At 45.3% G+C, this 24803-nt stretch overlaps 2 protein-coding genes and 1 long non-coding RNA gene across 9 annotated transcripts in view; 1 reads left to right on the forward strand and 2 right to left on the reverse strand.

Moving 5' to 3' along the window:
* LOC109516635 (uncharacterized) overlaps positions 1-21432 on the forward strand; it is a 25578-nt gene extending 4146 nt beyond the window's left edge. Inside the window, exons 3-6 of one of the 3 annotated variants that reach the window (XR_002168373.1) lie at positions 5380-5544; positions 17104-17251; positions 18342-18440; positions 21348-21432. This is a non-coding gene — a long non-coding RNA (uncharacterized LOC109516635). Of the gene's footprint in view, positions 1-5379; positions 5545-17103; positions 17252-18341; positions 18441-18861; positions 19143-21347 lie in introns of those variants that run through there. The other 2 variants (XR_002168374.1, XR_002168376.1) reach the window with 2 other exon arrangements.
* Positions 1532-16084, reverse strand: qki2 (QKI, KH domain containing, RNA binding 2). 5 transcript variants are annotated; one of them, XM_019870817.1, is made up of 9 exons: positions 15943-16084; positions 14576-14724; positions 12899-13015; positions 9152-9295; positions 7869-7956; positions 7394-7678; positions 6717-6740; positions 5350-5424; positions 1532-3498 (listed from the first exon to the last, which is right to left on the reverse strand). In XM_019870817.1, exons 1-9 carry the CDS (start codon positions 16082-16084, stop codon positions 3476-3478), a joined length of 1047 nt encoding a protein of 348 aa, XP_019726376.1. In that variant the 3' UTR covers positions 1532-3475. The 5 variants fall into 5 exon arrangements, with proteins under 5 accessions (XP_019726376.1, XP_019726366.1, XP_019726392.1 ...); XM_019870807.1 differs by having other exon boundaries at positions 5350-5427; XM_019870833.1 differs by lacking the exon at positions 6717-6740.
* prph2a (peripherin 2a (retinal degeneration, slow)) lies at positions 19577-24737 on the reverse strand. The gene is made up of 3 exons (XM_019870855.1): positions 23048-24737; positions 21339-21585; positions 19577-20324 (listed from the first exon to the last, which is right to left on the reverse strand). The coding sequence occupies exons 1-3, from the start codon at positions 23626-23628 to the stop codon at positions 20115-20117; spliced, it is 1038 nt and encodes a 345-aa protein (XP_019726414.1). The 5' UTR covers positions 23629-24737; the 3' UTR covers positions 19577-20114.
* Between the last annotated feature and the right edge of the window lie 66 nt (positions 24738-24803).

Below are 24803 nucleotides of genomic sequence, written 5' to 3' on the forward strand. Positions count from 1 at the left end.
GGGGTGAAGCAGGCTCAACTCCAAGCCTGAAGTTCAATATCAAGCCCCCGCCACCCCCCTCTTCAGCACCCACCCCAACAAAAACTCCACAATGAAAGCAGGAAGGGCAGGCAGAGGACGAATGAGCCACCCATGGCTGCATTCACCGTGGAAAAACGCTGTGTTGTTGTTTAACTTTGGGATTTAAAGGGAAACTTTGTTTGAAGCGCGCGTGATGTGACTATATTTTTATGTCGAGGGGCCCGAGCACCCTGTGCCAAGAAGGCCCCTCTTGAAATTTGGAGTTTCTTCGTCCTCCTTTGAGCTTTGAGGGCTTTCCCATACCTCCCCCCCCCCCAAAAAAAAAGCAATCAAATTTTTTTGTTTGGTAAGGGAACTTTTTGAAAATAGAGGTTCTCTAAGCAACATGAAATTTGGTAGACATTTCAATTATACGTGGAGCCACAAAAAAGTCTCTAGAGGCACACAAAGTCGGCCATTTTGGATCAAAGCACTGATATTTGGCTCATTTTGGCCAATTCAAGCCTTTGGAATTTTGGAAAATTTAGCCCCCGATCCAAGGCCAACATGAAATTTGGTAGACATGTTTATCATATTTAGCCCCACAAGAAAATGTATGAAATGACAGGAAGACTGCCATTTAGTCATTTTACGGTCACTTTGACCATTTCAGATCCTGGGAATTTTAGAAAAAATTCCAAAAGAAAAGACCAACAAAATAGTCTTCAAAAGCCTTGCCTGAAAAGATGCAGGAAGTCTGCCGATTTTATTTTTATTTTATGGCAATTTCGGCTTCAAAAACTACCAGAGATTTTGTCCCTGGCAGCCAAATTTTAAGAACTTAAACTCGACAGCTTGGCGACATTAATCACATGAATTATCGTCATTTTTTTGTGTTGTCGGCAAAGTTGGATGACTCGCCCTAAAAATTCAGCTCCACTAATCGTCTTGTGTGTGATGTAGGTCTCATCCTCAAAAGATTAATCAGGGGTTCGCCCTCCGCTGTCAGGGTACCATACATGAAATCTTTCTACTCCTGATGCTCGCATTTCCTTAAAGTTGTCTTCGTCTGGAGTCGCTGGACCGGCTGTTGTTGTAGGAGTTGCACTATTCGCCGTGATCCTGCGCAGATGTTTTAGGGCGAGCTTGCGCAATCAATTTCCCTTATATTCCCCCGACATTTAGACCTCCAAACCTGACACCCTCACCGGCCCCCGCCTCCTTAGAATGCATGTGCGTGCCTTGGAGAAACCATGGCGAGCCGGGTGTGTTTTGTTCTCTCTTATTGCACAAATATGTGTAATGCCCTCCTCAAGTGGGAGACAGGATGGTGAGAAGACAGGCAAAAGGGGGGGAAGTGGGATGGAACATTTGTGGCCTTTTCCCTGCATTTCATCTAAAAGGGGTGTGGTTTTTTTTTAGTGTGTGTGCGTGTGTGAAAAGGCCTTGTTTTTGATGATTAGTATGCAGAAAGGAAGCCTATTTGCATAATTAAGTGCTACAGAGAGAGTGAGAGAAGCAACAAAGTTAGTTAGTTTTTACCACAAAGAGTTTAATGATTACAACGTTATTCCCACTGACAATGTTAAAGAGTTCATCATTCCCGTTGCCCTCTTTTTCCTTTTTTTTTTTTTTTTTAAAGAACCCCTCTCAACAAAGCATATAGACAGATACAATTAAGTGGTTAAACACAGAAAAGTTTAGTAAAGCCTATACAGTGGCCCGCTGAAGGGCAGATTAATGTGGAACTACACTGTTAATTGTCAAAAAGACCTTCAAATCAAATCAAGGCACAAGAGGCAAGCGGTGGCGCTCATCTCCGAGGCTCCAGTTAACACGCCAAACATCTCCAGTATTTCAGGACACACTGTTGCATGGATGTGTATAGTAAGGCATCAACTCTGAAAAGGTCATTTAATGTACAAAATGGCATATAAAAATACATATAAACTCGTTACAGGTGTTACGACCCCACGATGTTTGATACCAAGGCCTCAGTTGGCTGTGTTGCACGTGCTCGTTAATATAGTTTGTGCGGGCTAGTTATGACAAAAACAGTGTTCTATCGTCACACATACATAAAAAGACATCTTATATAGATCAGTGCTTAATACTGTGTGGCACTTGGACAGGGATTGGGCAGTTAAACGGGAAGAGGTAAATTCCAATAAAAATGTACTTCTGGTGATTTATTATTATTTTTTTTCAAGGCACTTTTGTTCAGTTGTTGTGCAAACTTCCCTTCATGTGCGTGTAGTGGCATTTAAACACCGCGTATTGAATCACAGGCTCGCGGAAGAAGCATCAGAACGCTTGACCCGATGGCTGTGATACTTTGGCCTTTTTGGATCTCACTTTCTTTTCTGCGGCGAGAGAGGATCCGCCTTGGCATTTTACTTCACTTGACGAGGTTATTGGAAGCACAAAATTCATTAAAGGCACTCTTTAAAACGTTAGTGACATTTAAAAGAAAACGAGTGCGATTTCAGGCTTTGATTTCCATAATTATTCAGTTTTGTGGTTTTTTTTGGGTTTTTTTTTGTTTTGTTTTTTAGGAAGGAAGGATTCATAAAATAAAATCAAATGAGCCCCCCGCGAAACTGTTTTAACTGAAGTCAGGTGCTATTTGTAAGAAAGACTGATAAAATGCTAGCACGCTAACATATAGCAAGATAGCACCATGAGTACAGAAAGGGCTGAGGCTGGTTAGCAAGTTTTTGACATCTCACTCTGTAGTCAGGTTCTATTTATATGCTATTAAATGCTAACACGTTAACTGTTGTATAGCTCAAGTATCGCAAGTTAGCAACCGGAGTACAAAACGCACTGCGACGGATCAATAGGGATTTGACATCCCGGCTTGTAGTAGCACACCGTAAAAATGAGAATTGAAAAAATGCTAACATGCTTTTCAGCTTGTTTTCAGATTTGTATGAGAACTCCCTTGGGATGACGCTGTTTCTAATGAGGACTTCCGTGGTTGGGTATTTTTATCACCCAACAAAGATGCTTAATGCTAACAAAATGCTAATATGTTAGCAGTTGGTTGCTCGTTGAAATGAAGTAGAATGCATCATATCAACACCTCTCTCTGTGGACGGTTTGAGGGCCGGGTGAGAACAATTAGCATCTTCAGTAGTTGAGTAGTAATTATTGCTTATGCAGGAGCTCGTTTGGACACCCCCCTGCAATGGCGACAGTGGGCGATATGCGAGAGGAAGGCACGTGGACTAAAAGTTCGATGGCAGCCGTCCCTGCTGGGTTATCGGCACTGCAGCCGCCATCCGCTGCTGGTTAGATGGAAGGGTCGCTCCCGGCGCCGGCCTCTGGTTGGCTGAGCCGGGTAGGGTTGGGAAGGGGCGGGGCGCGGAGGGAAGGGGAGGAGAGTGGCAAGGCCGGGAAGGGGCGGGGGGCATTTGGCCAATGAGACGGGTGGGGTGGGGGTCTGGGGGGGGGGTCATCAGTGGAAAAGGTGTCATGGGTTAGTTGCCGTGGCAGCTAGAGTTAGACAGGACACAGACAGACCAGGAAAGGAAGCGGAAAAAAAAAAGAGGGCACACAGAAGGGGACATAAAAAGAAAAACAAAAGATAGAAGAGAGATTAGTTTCAGCTAGTGGCGTCGGGATGACAACAAGGCATTTTTTTTCTCCCTACGGCGGTTGCACATGGTGCCGGGGGCGGATGCTTGGCCGCCCCTCGCGTCATGTGACCGCCGCTACCATGTCGCTACTCATGCTACCAGACGGTGAAACCATGAGGCAGAGGAGGAGACGCTGTGGTTACCCAAAGTGTACGCGGGGGAAATATATTGGATGTAGATGTGACTGGACATGTACGCATCGGTTGCCATTGAAAAAAAAAAATTACATCTTTGTGATTGTGGCATGTCAGTTGTCCGTGTGGTTGCTCGTTGCAGATTTCACACCACGTGCGCTTTGGGTAAGCACGGACAGACGGCATGGTTTCATGTGGGTGAGAGCGTGACCCTCTCGTTGTAAGCAGCTAGATTTGCGAGTAAGGTTGACTGATTCTTATTAATATTGATTATGCTTTGCTCCATTGGCTAGGAAGTATTAGCAGAGCGGCTAATGGCTACTGTGAGCAGAGAGGTGCCATAGTAAGAGACAGCAATGAGAGGTTAAAAGATGGTGATTTGTTTGTTTGTTTTTAGAGGAAACAATTCAAAATAGACAGCCTAACTTCAAGAATTTAGAGCTCTTTAGTTTGTCTTTGGAGATTTATTTTGTTCTCAATAGTCGTCTTTATTGCCTTTTTTAGTGCTTTTTTTTTTTTTTTTTTTTTTTTTTTTTTTTTTTTGCTTGTTTTGTACAACAGGAGCACCACTGCTCACACACATACATATTGCAGCTAGCTAGTCCATGTCTATATTGCATAAAACAGTCATGAGGCCTGTGCATTGAGAAGGTCACCTCATATTTAAAAACAACAACACAATCAAAACACAACAAAAAAAAAACACACACACACAAGAGCAACAACGCTGCCTTCCAGGGAACAGTAGGAGCTACACACTCGGAATAAAAGTTTTACATGGAGACACTTTTTCTATAAAAAGCATACCGTAAAAAAAAAAAAAAGGAAAAAAAAACCACTAATATTTTCAAGCGATTTTGTTCCATTAGCTTCATATAAGCACTTTAAAATCCCTATATACAAATGTATTTTTCTTTTTCTCTTTTGCAGCTAAATACATGGCAACAGCACCACTCTGGCTAGGTAATATAATATGAAAGATGTAAACAGTCCCAATGATAAAGTCCAGTGGGCGACTGGTAAGACCACAAAAAAAAAAACAGTATTTCATACAAAAAAAAAAAGAGCTTGGAACACAGACTTCAGTAGTCATCACACGCTGTGTTTTAGTAGTAAAATGGGACTAAGTGGCGTGTAGTCATCGGGCACAACACTTTTGATCACCAACAAAGAAATGCGGGAACGAGTGGAATGAAATCAGGTATAAATAAAAGGTTCCCATCGGACGTGCTGGGTAGTAAGAAGTAGCATAAAAAAAGGGGGGGGACTCCAAGTCCAGGAGTCACAAGGAAGGGAGTCACATGAATGGAGTGATTCACTCTAATTGAAATTGGCCGCCCTGGTTATCGAATAAGAGATAAGCGCGCGCACCCCCCCCCCACCCCCCATCGTGCCCTCCCTCTTGACATGGCTCCTCCCATAATTTCACCCTTACTGCAACAAGACTGTTTTCACATTTGACACCGAGCTGGGCATGCCATGCTAAGACACACGCACATACACTGGTCCCTTGGTCTGCATGCACAACACGCACACGCACACGTACACATAAAGTGGCTGGTGAGCTAACTAACCTCTGTCTGTGGTCACTACCCTTTGGTAAGGATGGATTCTCTTGTCTTGGCGGCGTACCTTAGCGGTCATGGCACCTGCTAACAAGCGCGACGACGTTGGCCAAAACAGAACACAGAAGGTTACTCATCAGAAGAAGACACATCACACGTCAGCGGCCACTTCCGGGGGAATTGACAACGTGCACAAAACTGCCGGTATATGCTGTGGGTGCAACTGATCACTTGGAAAATCTACATTTTGGTTTTATTTGGTAAATTTAGATTAAAATTTTACTTCTCTAGGTGTGTTTTTTTCTATTCTGTGTCCAAAAAAAATAAATGTAAAATATATAATACGATTTTATAATACGTTGATTAAACACAGAGCGAGTCACGTTGTTGGTAAGAATTAAATAACAGCAGTTTTTTTTTTTTTTTAATCTAAAAAAATTCTGATCAAACTTCTTATGCTGGTCTTAATTCTTTATTTTTTTTTAAATATATATTTTTATTGCATTGGACTTTTCACGATTAGAGATTTAGATCAGTCTTCCGCAAGTCTTTTCATCATTTTTCTTATATATTAGAAAAATAATTTGCAAACCCCTCCCCTTCCATGCATGCGCCATCAAATATATCGACCCGGCAGCGACGCAACGGGCTAAAAGGGAGATGGCAGAAATGGCTAACTCTTTTCCTTGCAAATATTATCCAGTACACTCATTGTCTACTGTATTTCAGGTCACACATACACATTCCCTCCTTATTTCACCTCAAACACAAGAGATAAGTGTTCATCCATAACAGGAGGGTTAAACCATTCAAAGGACAGAATCATGTCGTGTTGTGATCTTCTGTTCTCTAAAGATTAATCCAAACCGCTACTTCCTATTTAAAAAAAAAAAAAAAAAAAAAAAAAAAAAAGCTTCACTAATAGCTTCAAAATCACGCTGGTGAGGCACTGGAATCAATAAAATTGCTTTTAAAAAAACATATTAAATCACGAACAGCGCGCTAGAACATCTACACTAGAACAAAAGTGTTAAAAATTACAAGTGGAACTATAGATATACTTTTTTTGTTTTAAAGAAAAGGTTAGAATTGAAGGTGTCACACCACCACGCTAGTCAGCTAATAGAATGTCACGAACGAGAAGAAGCCATGGATACTCGACTATAGCGCGAGGGATCTGTCGTCCTACAGTGTGAGCGAGCTGCGAGCCTTTGCTCCGTAGCATACTGGAAGCATTTAGAGAGAAGGGGGAGGTGGGGTTGGGGTGTTGGTTCAGGAAGGCGGGGAGGTTGGGGGAGAGGGGGGTCTCTGCAAGCCAGTCCATGTGCGCTAAGATGGATAGCTAATCGCTTAGCCTTTGGTTGGGAAAGCCATACCTGCGAAAACACAGGACGAAGGGACTATTAGCCCGACGATGAGCTTCTGCATGCAGGGTTACACGTGAACGGATGTATTACGAGAGCTGGACACTGATGGCCCGCCATCACCCATCGTCATCTCTTGCCATTGATCAAGTTGAGTGACATTATAAGCGGAGGAATCAAATGCAGTGCAAATCTGGCTTCTCTAAAGCTCAAATTCATGACAAAATACACACACCGCCTTCAGAGCATGCACGGCACCTGTATAGCTGAAGTTCACAGCGGAGTTTCAAGAGAACGGGCTGCCCCTTGAATTAAAAAATGCTGCAACACACAATGCCTCAAGAGCAGACGTGGCATCTGTAAAGCCGACGTTAACGGTGGCATTTAAAGATAAAGCTTTCACCGGTGAACAAATGCATGCCACACCTCAAATGGTAGCTGTAAATCCCTTTCCTATGACATCTTCTACCACCATATGTGCACGCAATAGATGTCCACAACCCACTGTAGGGCATACGTGGCATCTGTAAAGCTGAAATTTACGGCAGAGCGTATATTAGAGCAAAGTGCAATTTCTGCATGCATGTCATTGACTAAATGTTTGAGTTGATGCCTTGAACCAAGCATCCAGATCTCATAATACATCCATTGTCCATGTAGGAGCATGATGAGCCGGAGCGTTTATTTACCTAATACGCCGGTCGAGTCGATGGGGTATTCCAATATGGAGGGCGTCAATGTGTAGGGGTACTCATAGGGCGTGTAGATGATCCCCGACTCGGGTCCCTGCGGCACCAGCGCCGGATGCGGGTTGCCGCCCGGCACCAGGGCGGAGCTCTGGATCTGGCGGATCAGAGGCATGAGGGTCGGCGTGGTCACGGGGGCGGGATTGCGCAGGGTGGGCGGCAGGACGGGCGTGGGGCCGGTGATGATGCGAGGGGCCTGCGGGGTGCCGAGTGGGAAGCCGGCGGTGGCTGCCGGACACACACGAACACAAGATGCACAATGATTGTGTGTGCGCCCCCCACACACATAAGCGTATACACAATGGACAGGGGACGAAGAAGGGACAAACAGTCTATGTTACAAGAAACAGAGCCATTGTTTGTATATACAGTGGTCTCCTGTGCAAAGGCCCCTCCCATCCTGTGCTGTGATCCTTACGTGTCTTGACAGTAGCGTCTCTGTAGGTTCCATTGAGGATGGCCAACTCCATCAGCTGCACTTTCTTCAAGTTGTCCTCACCTTCAGCCTACACAAAGGCACACGCGATCTCAATCAACGTCAGTGTCAAGGTCGAAGGGCAAGGAATCTGTGCGGTCATCTCAGAATGGTTGAGAAAGACGGGTCAGGTTGTGACAGTGGAAGTGCAGCAGTGTAGTTTAAGTGCAGCATATTTGCGCTTTCCTCATCATGTGAGGTAAAACATTGACTTATTTGTTGACGTTGGAAGCAGATATCGGCGAGCTGGCTGTTGTGGTTTCCGCCTCACTGCTGCTTCTCACTCTCACAAAAGAAAAACTCCGAACATCACACACGTTGACGTCAACTGGCCCAAAAGAGTCTGCAAGTCAACGTTCTGTCATCGTCGGAGACTGCAAACAGCGAAACACGTGGCACCCACACGCCCTAGCATACCAACACCACCCGGTCTGTACTATTCCGTGTCCAACAAGCTAGTTGCACCTTAGCTCCAGTTACTAGCCGCTGAGAAGCTTGTCTGATTTACTGCATCAAGGCAAAGTTGTGCGGGTGAAGCCAACACGTATCATGAGCCGGAGCGCACTGCCCATGAGCACTGCCATGGAATGAACAGGTGCTGCCGCTTCCGATGACCACGACGCCTGACGGCCGTAACCTTTTCGGCCCGGCTGCAATAGAATCCCCCGCCCCCCAACCCCCGCTGGTCTTTTCTTTCTGACCCAGTTGTTGCAAGCGGAAGCAGCTTTGTGATTTCACAATATACACTTATGTGTGTGTGTGTGGGGGGGGGGGTGTGCACAATTTTCCACACCAGAGGGAGGGCGAGATGTATTGTAGGTGGCGCCGGAGAATGTGAGCCATGCTGAGGAGTCCAATCAAAATGTGCCCTTGTGCACGGACAACAACGATGACGGGAAAAAAAAAGTGGGGGGGGGGTAATATTGTAGCCGGTCGTTGGGAATGAAGTGAGTTGTGAACGAGTGAAAGGAGTGATGGAGTGGGGAGGACGAGTGAACAGACTTGCCATTCATTCGTGCAGCCTTTCAAACAACCCGGCGTTGCCGTGGCAACCCCTTTTTGTGCATGTTCCCTAATTACCCTAACCCCTTACACATACTCACACACACACACACACACACACACACTTTTGGACCGACAATCCGCTACAGCCCCCCCCCACCCCCCGCCCTTCCGTGCATACCAAAATGCTAAACTCTCATCCCCGTTTCTTTTGGGATACTCACAGCGGGGATGAGGAGTTTCTTGACTTCGTTGATAGCCCGCTGCAGCTTGATCTTAGCGCGGTTGTGCGTGTCCTCCACCGTGATCAGGACATGAAGGTCCTCGCTCAGGTGCTCCCAGTTGGGCTTGCCTCGGTTCATCTCCTCCTGCAGGGAGGAGAACAACAAGCACACTCGGTTAGTATGCGCGGCGTGGGCCTTTTCCCATTCACACCCTACGAGTGACATGTAATGTGCTGTGGGGAGTTTTTTTTTTTTTTAATCCTCCTGTTATGTTGCAGGGCAATGTGACCCATTTTAAGTGAGACTTGCCACGAGAAACATGTACGCCCAATTTTGCGTCGATCGGTGAAACTGGTGTCAGGGACGTATTGAAATTAAATTTACAAGCGTCAACCTTCTCATTTCAATTCCTTAAAACCTCATCAATATTTTACACTGGATTCTACCAAGAAGAGATGAGATCCATAAGAAGAATAAACTGTGATTCCCAGTAAATAGTTCAAAGATGAGCAATCAACATAAAATTCTACAATAGAAAGGAGTTGATAATGACATACCGGTAATTCCAGAGAACAAAGGAAACTTGATACAAGAAATAACTTGTCATGGAGTTGCGCAACTTTCTCAAACTCCCCGAATCACCAAACCTTCCCGCAATTTTCTGACAACTCACAATCGTTGCGACACGTCATTATTTGTCCTTTATCTCAGTCCACCGTTTGCAACAATGAAGCTACTCTGTACATTCTGTCACAGGAGACTTGACCTTGACATGACCGGATGTGCTCATTGTTTCGCAAAGGACTCTTACTGTACCATGCGTTGGGCGGGTAGGTGTTTGCATTTGATCAGCTGTTCACCACCTTCTCCCACTGCCAATAACAATCGGAAGCTTTCTCAGCGTCATCTTGGTAACTTTACCACGCTGCTTTCTCCGGCATCAACCCCCACAAAGAACCTTGGCCGCTTGTCGGGCCTCTATTGGAATCTTCCATCACGCTGCTGTTGGCTGTTAAGCCGGTTGGCTATCAGGAGTTTTTTCCGCTAGTGGCTAGTTTGGCTCTACAGAGGAAACTGGAAGTAGACGCGTCAGCGAATGGGTGGAGGGTTATTGTATTGTGATCATAAAATGGTAAATCCCGGCGTCACTTGGAATTGGGTCCAACCTACCCGTGGGCCGTGCGTTGCACGGCATGACACTGCAGAAAGTAACCCATTGATAAACAAGGCCAAGCGAAACATTGGCGCGACAGCGTGCCATCGATCCTGCCCACAGGCAAGGAATCGTGAGCAATTTTAGCGTCTCGGCTCTAGTTCATATTTCATAACTCCCCAAGGAAAAAAAAAAGTAATAGAAGATTAATATTTGATGCAACCACACGCTGGCGGAAAACGGAGTTACGAAAGCGTCCGTCGCAGTGTGGGGCGTGCAGGCGGGGGTGAGAGGCGGCCCACTCGGTGAAATGTTTTGTCAAGTGAGATGTATCGTTTTGAAGAGCACTAAAAGTCAACATCTTTCTCTCGCCCCCCCCCTTCTCCTACTGTGTCTCTGTTTTCCTTCCTCTGTGTGTGCGTCTCTCTCAGAGGGTGTGCGGGGTAGGGAATGTTCGAAAGAGAGAGAGAGAGAGAGAGAGAGAGAGAGAGAGAGAGAGAGAGAGAGAGAGAGAGAGGGGTGGGTGGGGGGCGTTGCATGGAATGCTGGACTCACTCCACTTGCCGTTTGCAAAGCTGGAGCCATCCAACGCGAGGAGACACCAGGGGAGAAGAAGGAAAGACAGATGGACTAAGCAGCGGGACAAGGAAAGAAACGAAAAACACATTGTGGCTGGTGTAGAATAGAGAGATATATGGATCGATAGATCGATGAATAGTGCGGAAAGCTATATGATTTCAAACAGCCCCGAAAGCCAATGCCTGATTACATTCTGTTAAAATATAGAAATATATATTGTGGGGGGGAAACGGTGATTTCAGATTGTCCCTGAAGGCAGCGCTTGATTTGATTCTGGATCAAATAGCCAGACTGACAGACAGTGTGAGGAAGTCTTTGATTTGGGATAGCTTCTGAAGGCTACGCCCGATCAGTCTTTCGAGAGAGGTCGGCGATGTGAGAAAAAGTTCTGATTTCACACAGTCACATGGTAACCCTTCACTACATTCTGCAGATAGAGAACTAGAGAGACAGACAGTGCGAGGAAAGCTATGATTTCAGACAGTCCCTGAAGGCAACTTCCAATTTCATTGAATTTTTTTTTTTTTTTTTTTTACTTTCGCCCAATTCTGACATCCATCTATTACGCAATCATGACTTGTGATGTCTGGACATCTCCTGACACGACTCATTACAATTATTTTGAGCGCGCCAAAGGCACAGTACTTCCTGAGAAAACAGGAAGTGAGGCCTCGCTCGGTCACTATTGCTCTGATGAACGTAACGCCACCCAGAAATTTGTCATTTTAACCTTGAACGTAATGCATTTGAATTCATGTACACTGGTTTATTAAAATTTTAATGAGTGTTACAGCTGTTGCTTCGGCTAGCTCTGAGGCAAAACTGTTCTTTAGTGCCAATTTAATAAGGAGTTCCTTTTAGGAAATTCACGCAATGATTCATGAGGAGGCGTGTTCTGTTTAGCGGTCACAATCTTCGTTCGCTGGCCATCAATTGAAAGTAAATGACGCGTCGCATCTCCTGGCGGGACGGTGGGGGCGTGGGGGCGCATGTTTTAGTAAGTGACTCCTTTCAGTAAATGTAATTTAACAATGCGTGCACACATTCCTGCCATCGATTAAGGACAAGCAGAAACATTGTGTTAGTGTTGAGCACATTCATTGGATTCTTTAGCTTCTGAAAAGGACGTTTCACAACTTTTCCTTAATCGATCCTTAAAAAAAAAAACAACAACACACAAATACAAATAGACGAACATCCACTCAGATTCACATCTATCGATCGACAATCTGGAGGCCTCACTGAACCGAACATGCATGTTTCTGGAATTTGGCAAACCCACGCAAGCTCGGGAAGAACATGCTAACTCCACGCAGCAAAATGGTGGTCCACATTCCAAATCCAAATCTCAGAACTGTGAGCCAGATATGCTTTTGTATTCAGTACTACATTGTATAGTCGCAGTTCGCTATTCACAAATGCATCTATTTTCTGCCAAAGCGCTGTCAAAATTGGCAAGTGTCACGGAAGTATTTCGACGTGATACATCTCGAATAAGAGGCAAGCTTTGTTAGGGGCTGGCAAGGGGAGGAGCAAAGGTTAAGCCTGGGTTCTTAGTGGAAGTTAGGGTGAATATTGTACACGGACAACCGCATGCCTGGTGGATTTATTTCAAAATAAAATCATCTAGATACCATTTATTTTGAAGGTTAATGTTGGCAATCACTGTTAATGATCTACTCACGATTTAAATGATGAATATAGACAATTGCATCGATTTTTAGGGGAGTTGGTTGTCAATTATTTGCGGGTTTTTCGCTCGTCTGTACTATTCAGAGTCCAATGACAGAGAAGAATGAACAATGACGTATCCTCTTAGCACTTAGGTTCACTGGCCAGGCTTTTTTTTCAGGTTCTGTGGGCTTACTGCAATTAAATGACACTTCACGACTCAAGGGGGAGCCCTGGCGCCACAACGGTCCCTTACAGCTCTTTTGACAGGCGAGGCCTTTTAGTCAATGCAATAAAACCAGATCCGCAAACCACCCTGGAGCATGTGAAAGAGTGGCGGGTACCTTCTTCTTGTCCCGCATCGAGCCTTTCCCGCGCACCATGATCTTGCAGCCGGTCTCCGCCTCCAGCTGTTTGGCGGTCAGTCCGCGCGGGCCCAAGATCCTCCCGACGAAGTTGAACTGTGCAAGCGAGGAAAAAGAATAAAAATATCATACGCAAAGGGGGGGTCACATATGACTCGAGCTCATTTGGGGTCGGCGGTGTGCTTGTGTGATGCGTTTGCGTTACCAAGCCAGACCAAAAATAGATCATTATAAGGGGGCGCTTGGCGGCATGAGAGGACGCCGCCACTCGCTTAACCTTATCTGTCACGGGGACTGAGTGATTAACAAGACAGCTGCCCCGTGTGTGTGTGTGTGTGTGTGTGTGTGTGTGTGTGTGTGTGTGTGTGTGTGTGTGTGTGTGTGTGCGTGCGTGTGTGTGTGTGTGTGAGTGAGTGTATGTGTGCACCCTCATCTCACACATACACACAATACTTTCTCAGTAGCGACACGTCGATGGCACGCTGACCTCTGACTCACAAGGGTGCCCACGCACTAATAGAGTCCAAACGGCTCCTCTAAATTTAACCTTGATCTCAAGCGTTTGCCCCGCCGTCACGTGAGTGAGGACAGCATGTCATTGTGCCGGCTGATTGGCGAGCTGATGCGTGGTGGTGCTGGCGGAGGGGAGGTGAAGGGTAGGGGATTAAAAAAAAAAAAAAGAAAGAAAAAAAAACAATAAATATTGCCCCCCTCCCCCCAAAAAAAAAAATCATGTGAGCCCTTCAATCTGGATAAACAACACTCATATTGAAGTACTTAACTGTACTTGGCAGCAGTCGCGAGGATGTACTGGATGCACCCACGCTTCATAGGGTCTTATATTTAGGGCGGGGGGGGGGGGACTTAATCCACCTTTTTAAGTGCCGATAAATATGGATGAGCGATGGCATCACGCTGATTAAAGCTGCATGAATAATCAGCCTTTATCAGTAAACAAAACTGGCGAAACTAATACTGTAATTTGATCCTGATCATTTTTTGGCATGCAGTTAATTGGTTTCCAGCATTTGTGTTTTTTTTTTCACAATTGTTCATTGTGTATTATTCCAACAACTAATTTATGTCCGATGTGTGACATCACAGTTGATGACCTCATTCTCTATTGGTGCAACGATTTAGAAACCGCTTAGCATGTAAATTGTCTCTTTTGTGTGACATCACAGATCAATTCATATTGGCAGGATGAGTTAAAAAAAACAAAACAAAACAATGGTCTTAAGAAATCATTTGTTTCTCATTATTCCAGGAATGAAATTGCCTTCCGAACATGACATAACAGTTTACGCCCTCGTTTCCTATTAGCACGATGACTTTCGGAATTGCTTAATTTCTCTTTTTTCTGGCATGTGAATCTTCTCCGTCATATGACTTCACAGTTTAGGCACCATGAACGCACTTGACCATTGTGTTTGAATGTGTAGTTTTTTTCTTGGAAAAGTATATATATTTTTTTAATTTGGCTTCTAATCGGCTAAAATGGCCTTACGGGTTTTCATTCGGGCTTTGACGCGGCTAGTGAGGCCCAACTGACTTTTTACCCTCCCTCCCGCCACCGCCAGGAGATAAAAGTGTCCAAGGGCGAAAAATAAACAGTTGGCAAAGCGGTTCGAAGGTCACACACTGGCCCCCACTCACATCGGGGTACTCTTTGACCGGCACGTAGAGCTTCTCCTGCAGCTGGGCCACCGGTCCGATGGCTTCGGGCAGCTCCTCCATGTCGCGTCCGTTGAACATGCCTCCGTTCACCGTGTCGTTGTACATGTCCTTGCGTACCCGCCCGATCTCTGCCGGACAAGAAAGGAGAGAGTCATGAGACATCGCTGACAATTTCTCCTGCTATGTTGACACATGCTGTTCCCTTTTAACCCACTAAATATGCTCGGGAGGTCACTGTGACCCAATAACGAAACTGGACCGAAAGGATTGCTCATTTTGAAAACACGTGCTGCTCTTATGCGCCGAGGCCCCATTAAAACACTGTCATGCTTGTAATGTTTGTTTAGACTCGACCCGGCGGCCCACAATGCCTCTGTAATGACACCCCGGCGCAATAATAAGTGCTTACATGCCAACCGCACGCACGCACGTACACAAACACGACCCAATGGCTGCCTTGAGGCGCAAATATCGTCTGACCTCAGCAGGCTTGATGGCGAGCTGCAATCCCTTAGCCAACCCTATTGTGACCCTCCACTTTTGGGTCACGGCGACACTTTGCCGCGGGGAAATGAGAAGTGAAAGAGGCTACAGCAAAAAAAAGCTCTCATCATCAAGTCATCTCGTGTTTGTTTCATGTCGCAAATGAACAGTTGTCAGTCAGTTAGCATTAGTTGGTACAGTAGAGCATGAGTCCACATCGCTTTGAAATGGACTAAAGGGTGTGCGGCTGTCTGGACTGGGCGCCTGTCCACATAACTCAGGCCGGAGCCAGAACGCGCCGAACACGGGCCACTTTGATTCTAAACGCGGCTGTCACGCTATCATGTGGTGCGAGAGACGGAGACGCTCGGCCTTCCGCTGATGTGTTTCTTTCAAATAATGACATGACCTGTTGCAAAAAAAAAAAAAAATGCTTTTGAAAAACTCAAGTCAGGGGCGGCAAGTTAAAAAAAATATATATTGAAAATGACTATCGGAATGATGTCATTATTTGAGGATTGGCGCGTTCGTGAAGAGGAATGGAAGAAGTCGCCCAGTGACATGTTGTGTCGTTCCAGTGCAGGGCTGGGCTGCATCACTCCCACCATAAGCCTGCGCATTAGGTCACTGGCAAAGACTAACAACTGTCTATTTGTTCCCATCACCAACTCACTCGATACACACACACTCACTCGCTCACTCTGAATTTGTGTGCAACTGATAAGGCACAGAGAAAAGGCGGACTGTTTTCGAGATATAAACTTAAAAAAATGTCACATTTGGCCTGTTAAAAGTAACATGCACGAGCATCCCCCCCCCAGCCCCCCCACCCCTGTCAACGCCCCACCCACCCACCACCTTACCTTCATCTAGCAGCCGCTCCAGATGTGTGAAGATGCCGCTGAAGTTGGGTAATGAACTCATCACCTTCCGGTCGTTCATCAGTTGCATTAAGTAGTCCGGATTGGACTTGGGTCTCTCCTTCACCTCTGTCTCCCCGACCATGGCTCAAGTGTCGATGCAAAAGCACTCTGCTTGGATTTAAATATAAAGTAGTATGTAGAAGAGTGGTGGGGTGTGTTAAAAAAAAAGTCCCCAAAAAGCGATGCCAGGACACCACCGTCTTCCGGCCGACGAGCGTGTCTCTCAAGCGGCTACTCTTCAAATCACAGCCGCCCCCCCCCCGCTCGGTTCCGAGCCCGACTCGTCTCCGGATGATGCGAGCCCCTCCTCGACCAGCCCCAGCGATTTAAAGTTGTTTTTGATGGAGGGAGGGGGGAGGAAAAGTTCCTTGGGAGAGTTGTTCGAAGTGGACCGCGAACAAGTTGGTGGCGGCGGACCCGGGCTCGGTATCATATGATTACAGTAGTGCGGGTGAGCACGAGTGGGGCTCCGGGGAGCGCGCTGCGCGTCGCCGCCAACGCCTGAGGGGTGGAGGCTCGTGCTCGTCCTCATTGAGCGGCGCATACTACAAACGCCTCCCGCCCTCCCTTCCGCGTGGCGTCGCGCACGCGCACGCACAACAAAACATGCGAGGCAACGTGAAGGTATGCGCATCTGTTGCTTCACCTCATCTGTCCCGTTCGACCTGGGGCGGGAGCGTACGTGCGTGCGTTCGTGCGTGCGTGTAGCCGGCTTGTTCAGCTGGAAGGCTGGCTAACTGGCCACATCGTTTAGCATACTGTTACTTTACAAATTAGAACACTTGTCCCCCCCCCCCCAGCTTCAACATAAATAAGTGTGTATTTTTAATTTACATTTAACAGAATGTATCCACAAATTATTGAGAATTAGATATTTGACATGGATGGATGGATGGATGGATAGACAAGGCAACTCAAATGTGCTTCACACAACACTGAAAGGCATTTATAAACAGAACATTTAACAATAATCATGCGAAATTTTAAGTTTTTGCCTCGCAGCACAGTAAATAGTCCACCAAGCGACAGTGTTTTTTTTTTTTTTTTGTTTGAAAGGCAACAAGTGTCCGTCATGTGTTTTATCTTCTGTTTTCTTTCCAGGGAAGTAAGGCTAGTGGGATGGCACACCCAGGCATCTTGCGGCTGTGCAACCAGGTGGATGCTTTGCTGAACTAACAAGGCGGCGTGAAGTGTGCGCTTGTTCTTGCTGGGTGGCTGCCTGAAATGTCAGCGCTGAAGGAACAGATAGGTGCGAGAGTCTAAACATAACCTGCTGTAAATCACACACGCACACACGTATGTGAGACAATGTGTGTGTGTGTGTGTGTGTGTGTGTGTGTGTGTGTGTGTGTGTGTGTGCGCGTGTGCGTGTGTGTGTGGGTGTGTGTGTATGTGTGTGTGTAGCAGTTGGCGGGTGGGATACGGCCTTGTCTATATCTCTGTGTGTGTGAATTGTGACGGGGCAGCATGGTAATGGCTGGTCAGCTGGTATGGCGAGTATTCAGGGCGGGGGCTGTGCATTGTCCTCTCATGGCTCCCCAACAATGCCCCTCTGAGTAGCTCGCCACACATCTACCAGTCACGGGCCTCACGCTCACCCGCTCTCTCTGCTGCTTTGCTTTCTATCGGCCATATTTATTCAGCCGGGGCGAGGCGTAAAGTGAGACGCGATGGTTGTTGTGAGAGCCGCGGTGCTCCTGACCATTTGGGCGAAGGTCAAGCAGCTAGAGACCCCCTGCCGTCCCCACTCCCACCCCTCCACTCACCATACTTCAAATCAAAGCACATGTCAATCACGGTGGAGCTGCCAAGATGCATACATACCTCCATACATGCGTCATTATATGATGCACGCGCTGAATAATTTAATCAGTTCTGAAAGGCCTTTTTCAAAGCTAGTGTGCTCCCGTCATGCATATGTGCACATAACTGATGGCATTTTGTGATAAAATGCCAAAAGATTGATTGTCCGTCTTACGTTTGTCATTGGAATGGCAAACATTAAGTATGGAATATATGTAAATAAAAGGCAGCGAATCCCAACAGACACACGCCAAAGGTCTAGAAAGGCAACGGCAAAGGCAAAAGGCAAAACCTTTGTCCATTTGAAACTCATGTATCTCCAAATGAGTTTTTTTCCCCAAATAACATAAAATAGTTTCATAGCTAAATCACTTATATTTCAGAAAAAAATGCTGATTAAAGCCTTTTCAACAGGTGTGATGATATTTCTGATAAAATGACAAAATATTAATTGCCCATCTCATGTTAAAGTCTTTGGAATGCCATCAGGTGTTTGTGTATGAAAAAATAATGTCTTCACTTTTGTTTTTCATCAGTGCCAGTTTGTAAAAAGACGCCCTCTTGTGGACGAGGGGTGCAACTATCTCTGATCAAGATGTGGAAAAAGACACAAACATGAGGAAAACACCAAAAAGGTGAGTGTTAGAAAATCTACATGCGGGAAATTGTAGCAAATGACCTCGCAAGCAACTTCTTCTGTTTAAACCAAATGGGTGGACAAAAGTTTATGTGCCTTCCCTACAGTCACCTACAGGGGGCGACAGAGCAACAAGGTGATGGGCAATAGCTTCACCTGACTGAAAATAAACACTGCACTGTAAACATTTGGTTATTCTGCATTCAACATAAAAAAGAATTTATTTTAATTCATAATGAATAGTACATAATCAATCATTTATGTCGATTAGGTTTTTGACTTGTAAACAGACGAAGAGACAGACAGACAGACAGACAGACAGACAGACAGATAGCGGCATTAATTCAAATCCACTCCCTGTTTTTCGTCTCCCCATGTGCCTTCCCCTCCCTGATTCTTGCATGTACGTGACGTATAAGTGCTCGCGGTAGGACATCAGCCGCTCACCTGGCTGAAGGGGACTCAGGCTAATCTCAAATCCGATTAGCCTCCTTATCTACTCAGTCCTGCTTTTATGTTCTTTGGAGACTATTGAAATACCATGCAAAGAAGACACACTCCAAAGTCTCGTTGCTGACATAGCTCTAAAAAAGGGCTAAAGAATGGAAAAGCATGTGTATTTCCTTTCACTTTTCACTTGTTGGATTGAATTTGTTCTCATACAGCATGCATCTGCAAATTTCTTGACTTTTATATCCAAATAAAATTTTACATTTTACTCATCCCAATAGTTTTGTCCATTAAAAAATACAGAATCACCAGAATTTGTGGGTTTTACGTTCAAATAATAACAAGCACAAACTTTAGAGTGCCACACAACTACACTGACCATTCTTATTGCCACACACACATACACACACACGATTGTTAGATCAGGGCATGTGAAGAGTCATCCCATGTCCGTGCATGTGAAAGCAGTAAAGAGCATAATTGCCTTGATCCGGTTGTCGACTTAATCGGGGGCCTTGTGGCACTGGCTGTGTGTTCGGGCCTCCTTGACGCAAAGTCAAAAGACGACAAGACGACCACATTTTCTCACACAAACGCTATTTTATTTTATTAGTTTTTCTAAACACACAGCCCATATACACACATTTACATGGATTTTGATACAGTGTATATATATATATATATATTAACAGATTACATTATATTTAAATATATATTTAAAAAAAAAAAAGCTTCAGCGTTGCCGTTTCTACACTATGTACAAAGACCGCCACACCGTTGTTAAATATACAGAGGCCGAATGAAAGTCTGACAGGGGATGTGAAGGGCTTTTGGGGGAGGGGGGCAAAATATTTAGCTGCCAAATTCATTTGTGGTATAATATTCCTATTAACAAAAAAAATAAATCGTTTATCTCTTCAATTGGATTGCGAATCTCGGGTTGCTGCGACGGGGGGGTTGCATAGTAACCACCATCCCCATCCAAATGTCTTTGTCGGATCTCATCTGGAGGTGTATCTAATGTTGTGGACTCGTAACGCCGTCTTGGAAAACTACGGCTCTGTATTTACTACAAATTTACAGTAGATTTCCCGCAATGAGCCAATTAAAAAAAAACAACAACCAAACAACAACAACAATCCTCTTACAAGTCCCATTACTTCCGTTTGGGCGTGGTGGCGGTGTCAGTTTTGGCAGGGTGTGAGGGGAATCAATGGGTCACTCAGCTCACAGTGGCTACGCCGCCCTCGTCGCCCCCTTCCTCGACTTTACCGCCTTTGCCCATGGCCTTCATTTTGGTCATGATATCGGTGAACGTCTCCTTGACGGTCTTCTCGAGGAGCCAGCCCTCGCTCTCGCTCTCCGGGTCTTCGGGGTTGGCCAGAGTGGACAGCGAACTGTCGACGTATTGCAGGCCCGCTGTCACGGCGATCTGTCACAGGGCGGGGAAAACGTGGTTCCAGTGAACAAAATGGCAAATATAGACAAAATGTAAACAGGTATTTATGAAAGCTAGCAATTAGGTGTTGATCCAAATAGGCTTTTTTTTGGGCCCTGGTAGAGGTGTACTTGTAACCTTTTTGCAATGATGTGCAGCTGCACCTAATATTCTGTCCAGTCAACCGTCAATAATATCAGTCCACGATCTGTGCCAGCGTAGTTAACTTGCATAACTATTTTCAATCTGTGCTTCCTCCAAGTTGGATCACCTTCTTGGGACTTGCCTTCCATCCAGGTTTCTAAAGTAAACTCCTGTCTGCTGGATTTAAGATATTACGGTACCTAAAAGTGTCTGCAACTCAGACAGGAAAAGTCGGGGGGGTCAATTTAAAGCAGCCACAAAAAAAAAAAAAAAAAGGAGGGATTGGTGTGGGATTCATTCTCTTTATATGCGAGATAGTGAAGGGAAGGAGGAATTATTTTTAGATTGTTTCGGGAAGTGGGGCCGGCAAGTGCAAACGAGGAAAAGGAAGTGGGCGATGGGAACACCAACTGTGTCAAATGTTGCTCACCTCGCACCATGCGATGACAACAATGAAGTCCTGCCGTCATACTTTCCTCTCACACTTCATACAGTCTGCACTGTTTTATGAATATTGATTGTATGTTTATACCAAGAATAGTTTGACTTTGACTGAAGAAGGGGGGTGGGACACGTCTCTTTTGTGTTTTTGAATCCTAAACAAATTTAAATGCATTCTTATATTCTGATGTGGAGCATGTTTACTTTTATTATTTAAACACTTGGCAGGCCAACAACAACAAAAAAAGTGACACAAACGGCCCCCAGGCCAGACTTTTGACACCGCTGTGTACATAGTAGTCGTACTGAGGAGTTTTTAGTATTTTCTTTGTCACATTGAGCTCCATGAGAAGGCCCGATATTAATATCGTTGCTGAGTGGTCGTTTGGTTCCGCTTCTGGTGTCATTGTTACATTGCCTGACCTCTAACAGGGTGACCAGCAGCACCAGGGCGCCGATGGTGGTCATCATGCCGCCGTAGTAGGAGAGCAGAGCGTCGCGGCAGCCGCTCTTCCACACGTTGAGGTCCTCGGTGTAGTGGTCGTAGCTGTAATGCGCCGAGTTGTTGGTCATCTGCTGCTGGATGCACGGCCGCGGAGAGCCCGGGTTACAACAGCTGAAGGGCACACCGTCCATCAGGTACTGGCCGTCCACGTTGCTCCCGATGCGGCTAGGAAACAAATATTACACTTTTATTAGCGTGTAGAGTGTACCTTGCAGGATTATATCGTGTGTTGTTCGCCCAATAACATAACATTGCTTCAGTCTTTTTTCATTTTATGCTTAAAATATCAATAGTAAATATTTCATCAGATTTTTTTATTTGTATTTTTTTAAAATCGATTTCAATTTGAATGAAGTTAAAATAATGTGAGACATTTTATGTGATCTGTATTTAAAAAAAATACATTCAATTAAGGACGCCAAGTAAAAAGTGTGAAATGCAATTATTTTTAGTTTGCAGTAAAAATACAATCAATGTATGCGAATAAAATAAAAATGTTAGATGAATTACATTCTTATTTTAATGTGATTAGAGTTTTATGTCATACATTCAAAAAATAATTTCCTGAATGTTTGAAGTTTGAGCTATGACCTGAAAAGTTAGGACATTATTTATTATCAACACTATACACCTCTGAACTGCAACAAGTGAGCACAATCGGTTCTCGGAACATCCTTGATTAACCTTGAAAAGAGTTCAGTGTCAACATCGCGTTGCAAAGTGCCGGAACTTTTTCCGCAGACACTTGACTGACATTTGTGGGTCAGAGTCGGAAACACTTAATCCAGACTCAAACCGAGTAAATCTCTTTGAGTACCCAGGAAACGCATCATATAGGTCAGTGCGCAGAACCGCGCCACTTTTGGGGCCCTAAAAAGGATCCACCAAGATCTTAAAATGTTGAATGAACAACATTCCACCTCGACTGCATGTCGGAAACATCAACACAATCACTTTCGGTTCTTTTCGATCGAACTGCAAAGCTGTAAAAAAAAACATCAGCAAATTAGCTTTCCCCGAGCCCAGTGGGGCTGATTGGACAGGACACTGATGCTTCAAGTGCTAATCCCGGCGATTTACTAGTCATGGTGGGAAGACTTAAAAGAACGGACACAACATTAGCTACACACCTGCGACAGCTAATTTCAATATTTTGCACATCCTCTCGCAGTTAGGGGTCATTTCCAAGGTCAAAAATAGCTCTTGTTCTGGCATTTACCAGCAGATCTACTTAGTATTGTCGCGAGGACAATTGAATTGCCCCTGTGCTGTTTTGATCCCTCTTATCGTTTTCTGCACTTAATCACCACCCCTCCCGCGAGCACCCTGGCCAAAGTGCCCAGTAACCCACACCTACTTCGTCATTTGCCGTCACCATTTCTGTCCTGCTAATCCTCAAACGGACGAGGAAGAAAAACATACATGCCCTGACCTACCCTCACCCCAAATCCACTTATACTGAACTCATCCTCTCGAGGTTTTGATGAGCAAAACTCCCCAGTGACATGCGTACAATAATAAATGTAGCACCTCTCTAGATTATGACGTCTCGTAAGTCTCCACTGAAGGCCCAGATACGAAATACACCGCAAATGACACATTCAATTCATACGAAAATTCCACTTACTCTTTAACCTCTTTGGCGCTGAAGTCCAGGTAGCGGTTGCTGACCCACTGGATCTCGAACCAGTCCCGGTAGTTGTCATTGCCGCAGCAGCGGAACTCTATCTGCATCAGGTCCAGCGTCCGCTTCATGTAGCAGCGTCCCGGCGTGTCCGTGTCCTTGTAGTAGCGCATGCCGTTGCGTAGCCCCTCGGCCAGCGTGAACTGCAGCGGGATGCGCATGATGAAGCACAGCAGCGCCGTGACCACCAGTAGAACGTTGAAGACCACGCAGCCCATCAGAAAGGTCTTGAGCATGGGTTTCCACTTGACAAACTTGGAGGGATCCAAAGAGTCGTAGCAGACCTTGCCGCCGAAAGCGTTGATGCCACACGCCAGCAGGCCCATCACGATGAGAAGGTTGGGCAGGAAGTGGCTCTCGTTATTGTCCATTAGCTCCGAGCGCTTCCGCAGCTCGATCTTGAAAAAGAGGCCCATGCTGAAGACCAGCACGCCGGCCATGACGGCGAACCAGAACAGAAACCACACGCTCTGGGCGAGCTTCACACGCTTTTTCAGATCAAACTTGACCTTCATCAAAGCCATTGTTCAACCAGATGTGGCCTTTAAAAAAAAAAAAAAAAAAAAAAAAGCCAGTTAGATCCAAGGAGAACTTCTGGTGGTCTTTTTTTTTTTTTAATAACCAAGTCGCGGTTTGAACTTCGGCAATCCCCTTTGGTGCATCAATAATCCATCACAGACCATTCTCGCCGTGCCCTCGTCGAGCCCAAGGAGGATTTTATTCATTCAAAGCCACCGCCATTGCGCCCCAAAAACTTCCCAGTTCGATGCGTTCACTTTGCTTAGATTTCGCCCGGAGGATTTCTGCAAGGATCCTCATGACTAAACTCGCCAAGTTGCTGTACGTCATGCTAAGCTCCTGTAAGCAGCCTGATCCAATTTGCGAGGAAAAAAAATCCCCCCACACAAGATGAGCCCAATTTGAAGGCTCAGTCCCGGGGGCCTTAATTGGTTTGAGTGATCACGTGGTCGCCTTGGTTACCCTCATGACAGGACCTCCAAAGACGAGCAGCGTGAACGCCGCCGCTATTCCGGTAGCCGTTCACAGTTGCGGGTCTGCAGGTTCAAGACAAAGCGGATGTCTTCACTGCTGGAGGCCACTAGGAGATCGTCAGCAATCACACAAAAAATACAGCCAATACTATTCCTGTGCACCCACTGGACACTTCTAGAAGTACACAATCCAATTACGTCTAATAGAAGAGCTGCGTCAAAAAAAAAAAAAATTACATATGTATAAAAAAAATTTTTGCTGTCGTTTGTTTATGCAGTTTGTACCTAATGTGTTGTCCCTTAATTTAATTTTTAATTTAAATTAGATACTGTACACCGATCACAAAATTTCAGTATAGTTAGCTTCCAGGTGAAATATCAAGATAAACTGATAATGCACTCGATAAACTACGTAGGAATTTAGTTTGGCCATCTCAAAACTTTAATGCACCTTGGAAATGTCTTTAGTCGATTCATGGATCGTCCACATGTTGTGAATTTTAACATTCGTCTACCTGGTTAAGAGAACAGCAAGGAAAGAAATTGTGCGAGGTTGAACAAAAATCTAATACATTTCACCGTTAAAGATTTTGCCTTAAAACTCTCCAAATGTTACACATAAAATAAAAATCTTTATTAAAAGAAAAAAAAAACCTTTTGGCTAATTCTGGCTTTTTAAACCACTTCACTGTCCCCTTTCAAATAAA

Source organism: Hippocampus comes, unplaced genomic scaffold, assembly GCF_001891065.2.
Source record: "Hippocampus comes isolate QL1 unplaced genomic scaffold, H_comes_QL1_v1.1 scaffold620, whole genome shotgun sequence".
NCBI classification, from domain to species: Eukaryota; Metazoa; Chordata; class Actinopteri; order Syngnathiformes; family Syngnathidae; genus Hippocampus; species Hippocampus comes.

What these genes read in the sequence shown, in the direction of transcription:
- prph2a (XM_019870855.1), bottom strand. Translation starts at nt 23,628, where the DNA reads ATGGCTTTGATGAAGGTCAAGTTTGATCTGAAAAAGCGTGTGAAGCTC. An exon ending in AGCGCCAAAGAGGTTAAAGA is followed by an intron (nt 21,586 to 23,047) that starts GTAAGTGGAATT and finishes TTTGTTTCCTAG; the next exon opens with CCGCATCGGGAGCAACGTGG. An exon ending in TGCTGGTCACCCTGTTAGAG is followed by an intron (nt 20,325 to 21,338) that starts GTCAGGCAATGT and finishes GCCCTGTGACAG; the next exon opens with ATCGCCGTGACAGCGGGCCT.
- qki2 (XM_019870807.1), bottom strand. Translation starts at nt 16,084, where the DNA reads ATGGTCGGGGAGACAGAGGTGAAGGAGAGACCCAAGTCCAATCCGGAC. An exon ending in GGAGCGGCTGCTAGATGAAG is followed by an intron (nt 14,725 to 15,942) that starts GTAAGGTGGTGG and finishes CTTGTCCGGCAG; the next exon opens with AGATCGGGCGGGTACGCAAG. An exon ending in TTCGTCCTGTGTTTTCGCAG is followed by an intron (nt 5,428 to 6,716) that starts GTATGGCTTTCC and finishes CGCGCTTGTTAG; the next exon opens with CAGGTGCCATGACCGCTAAG.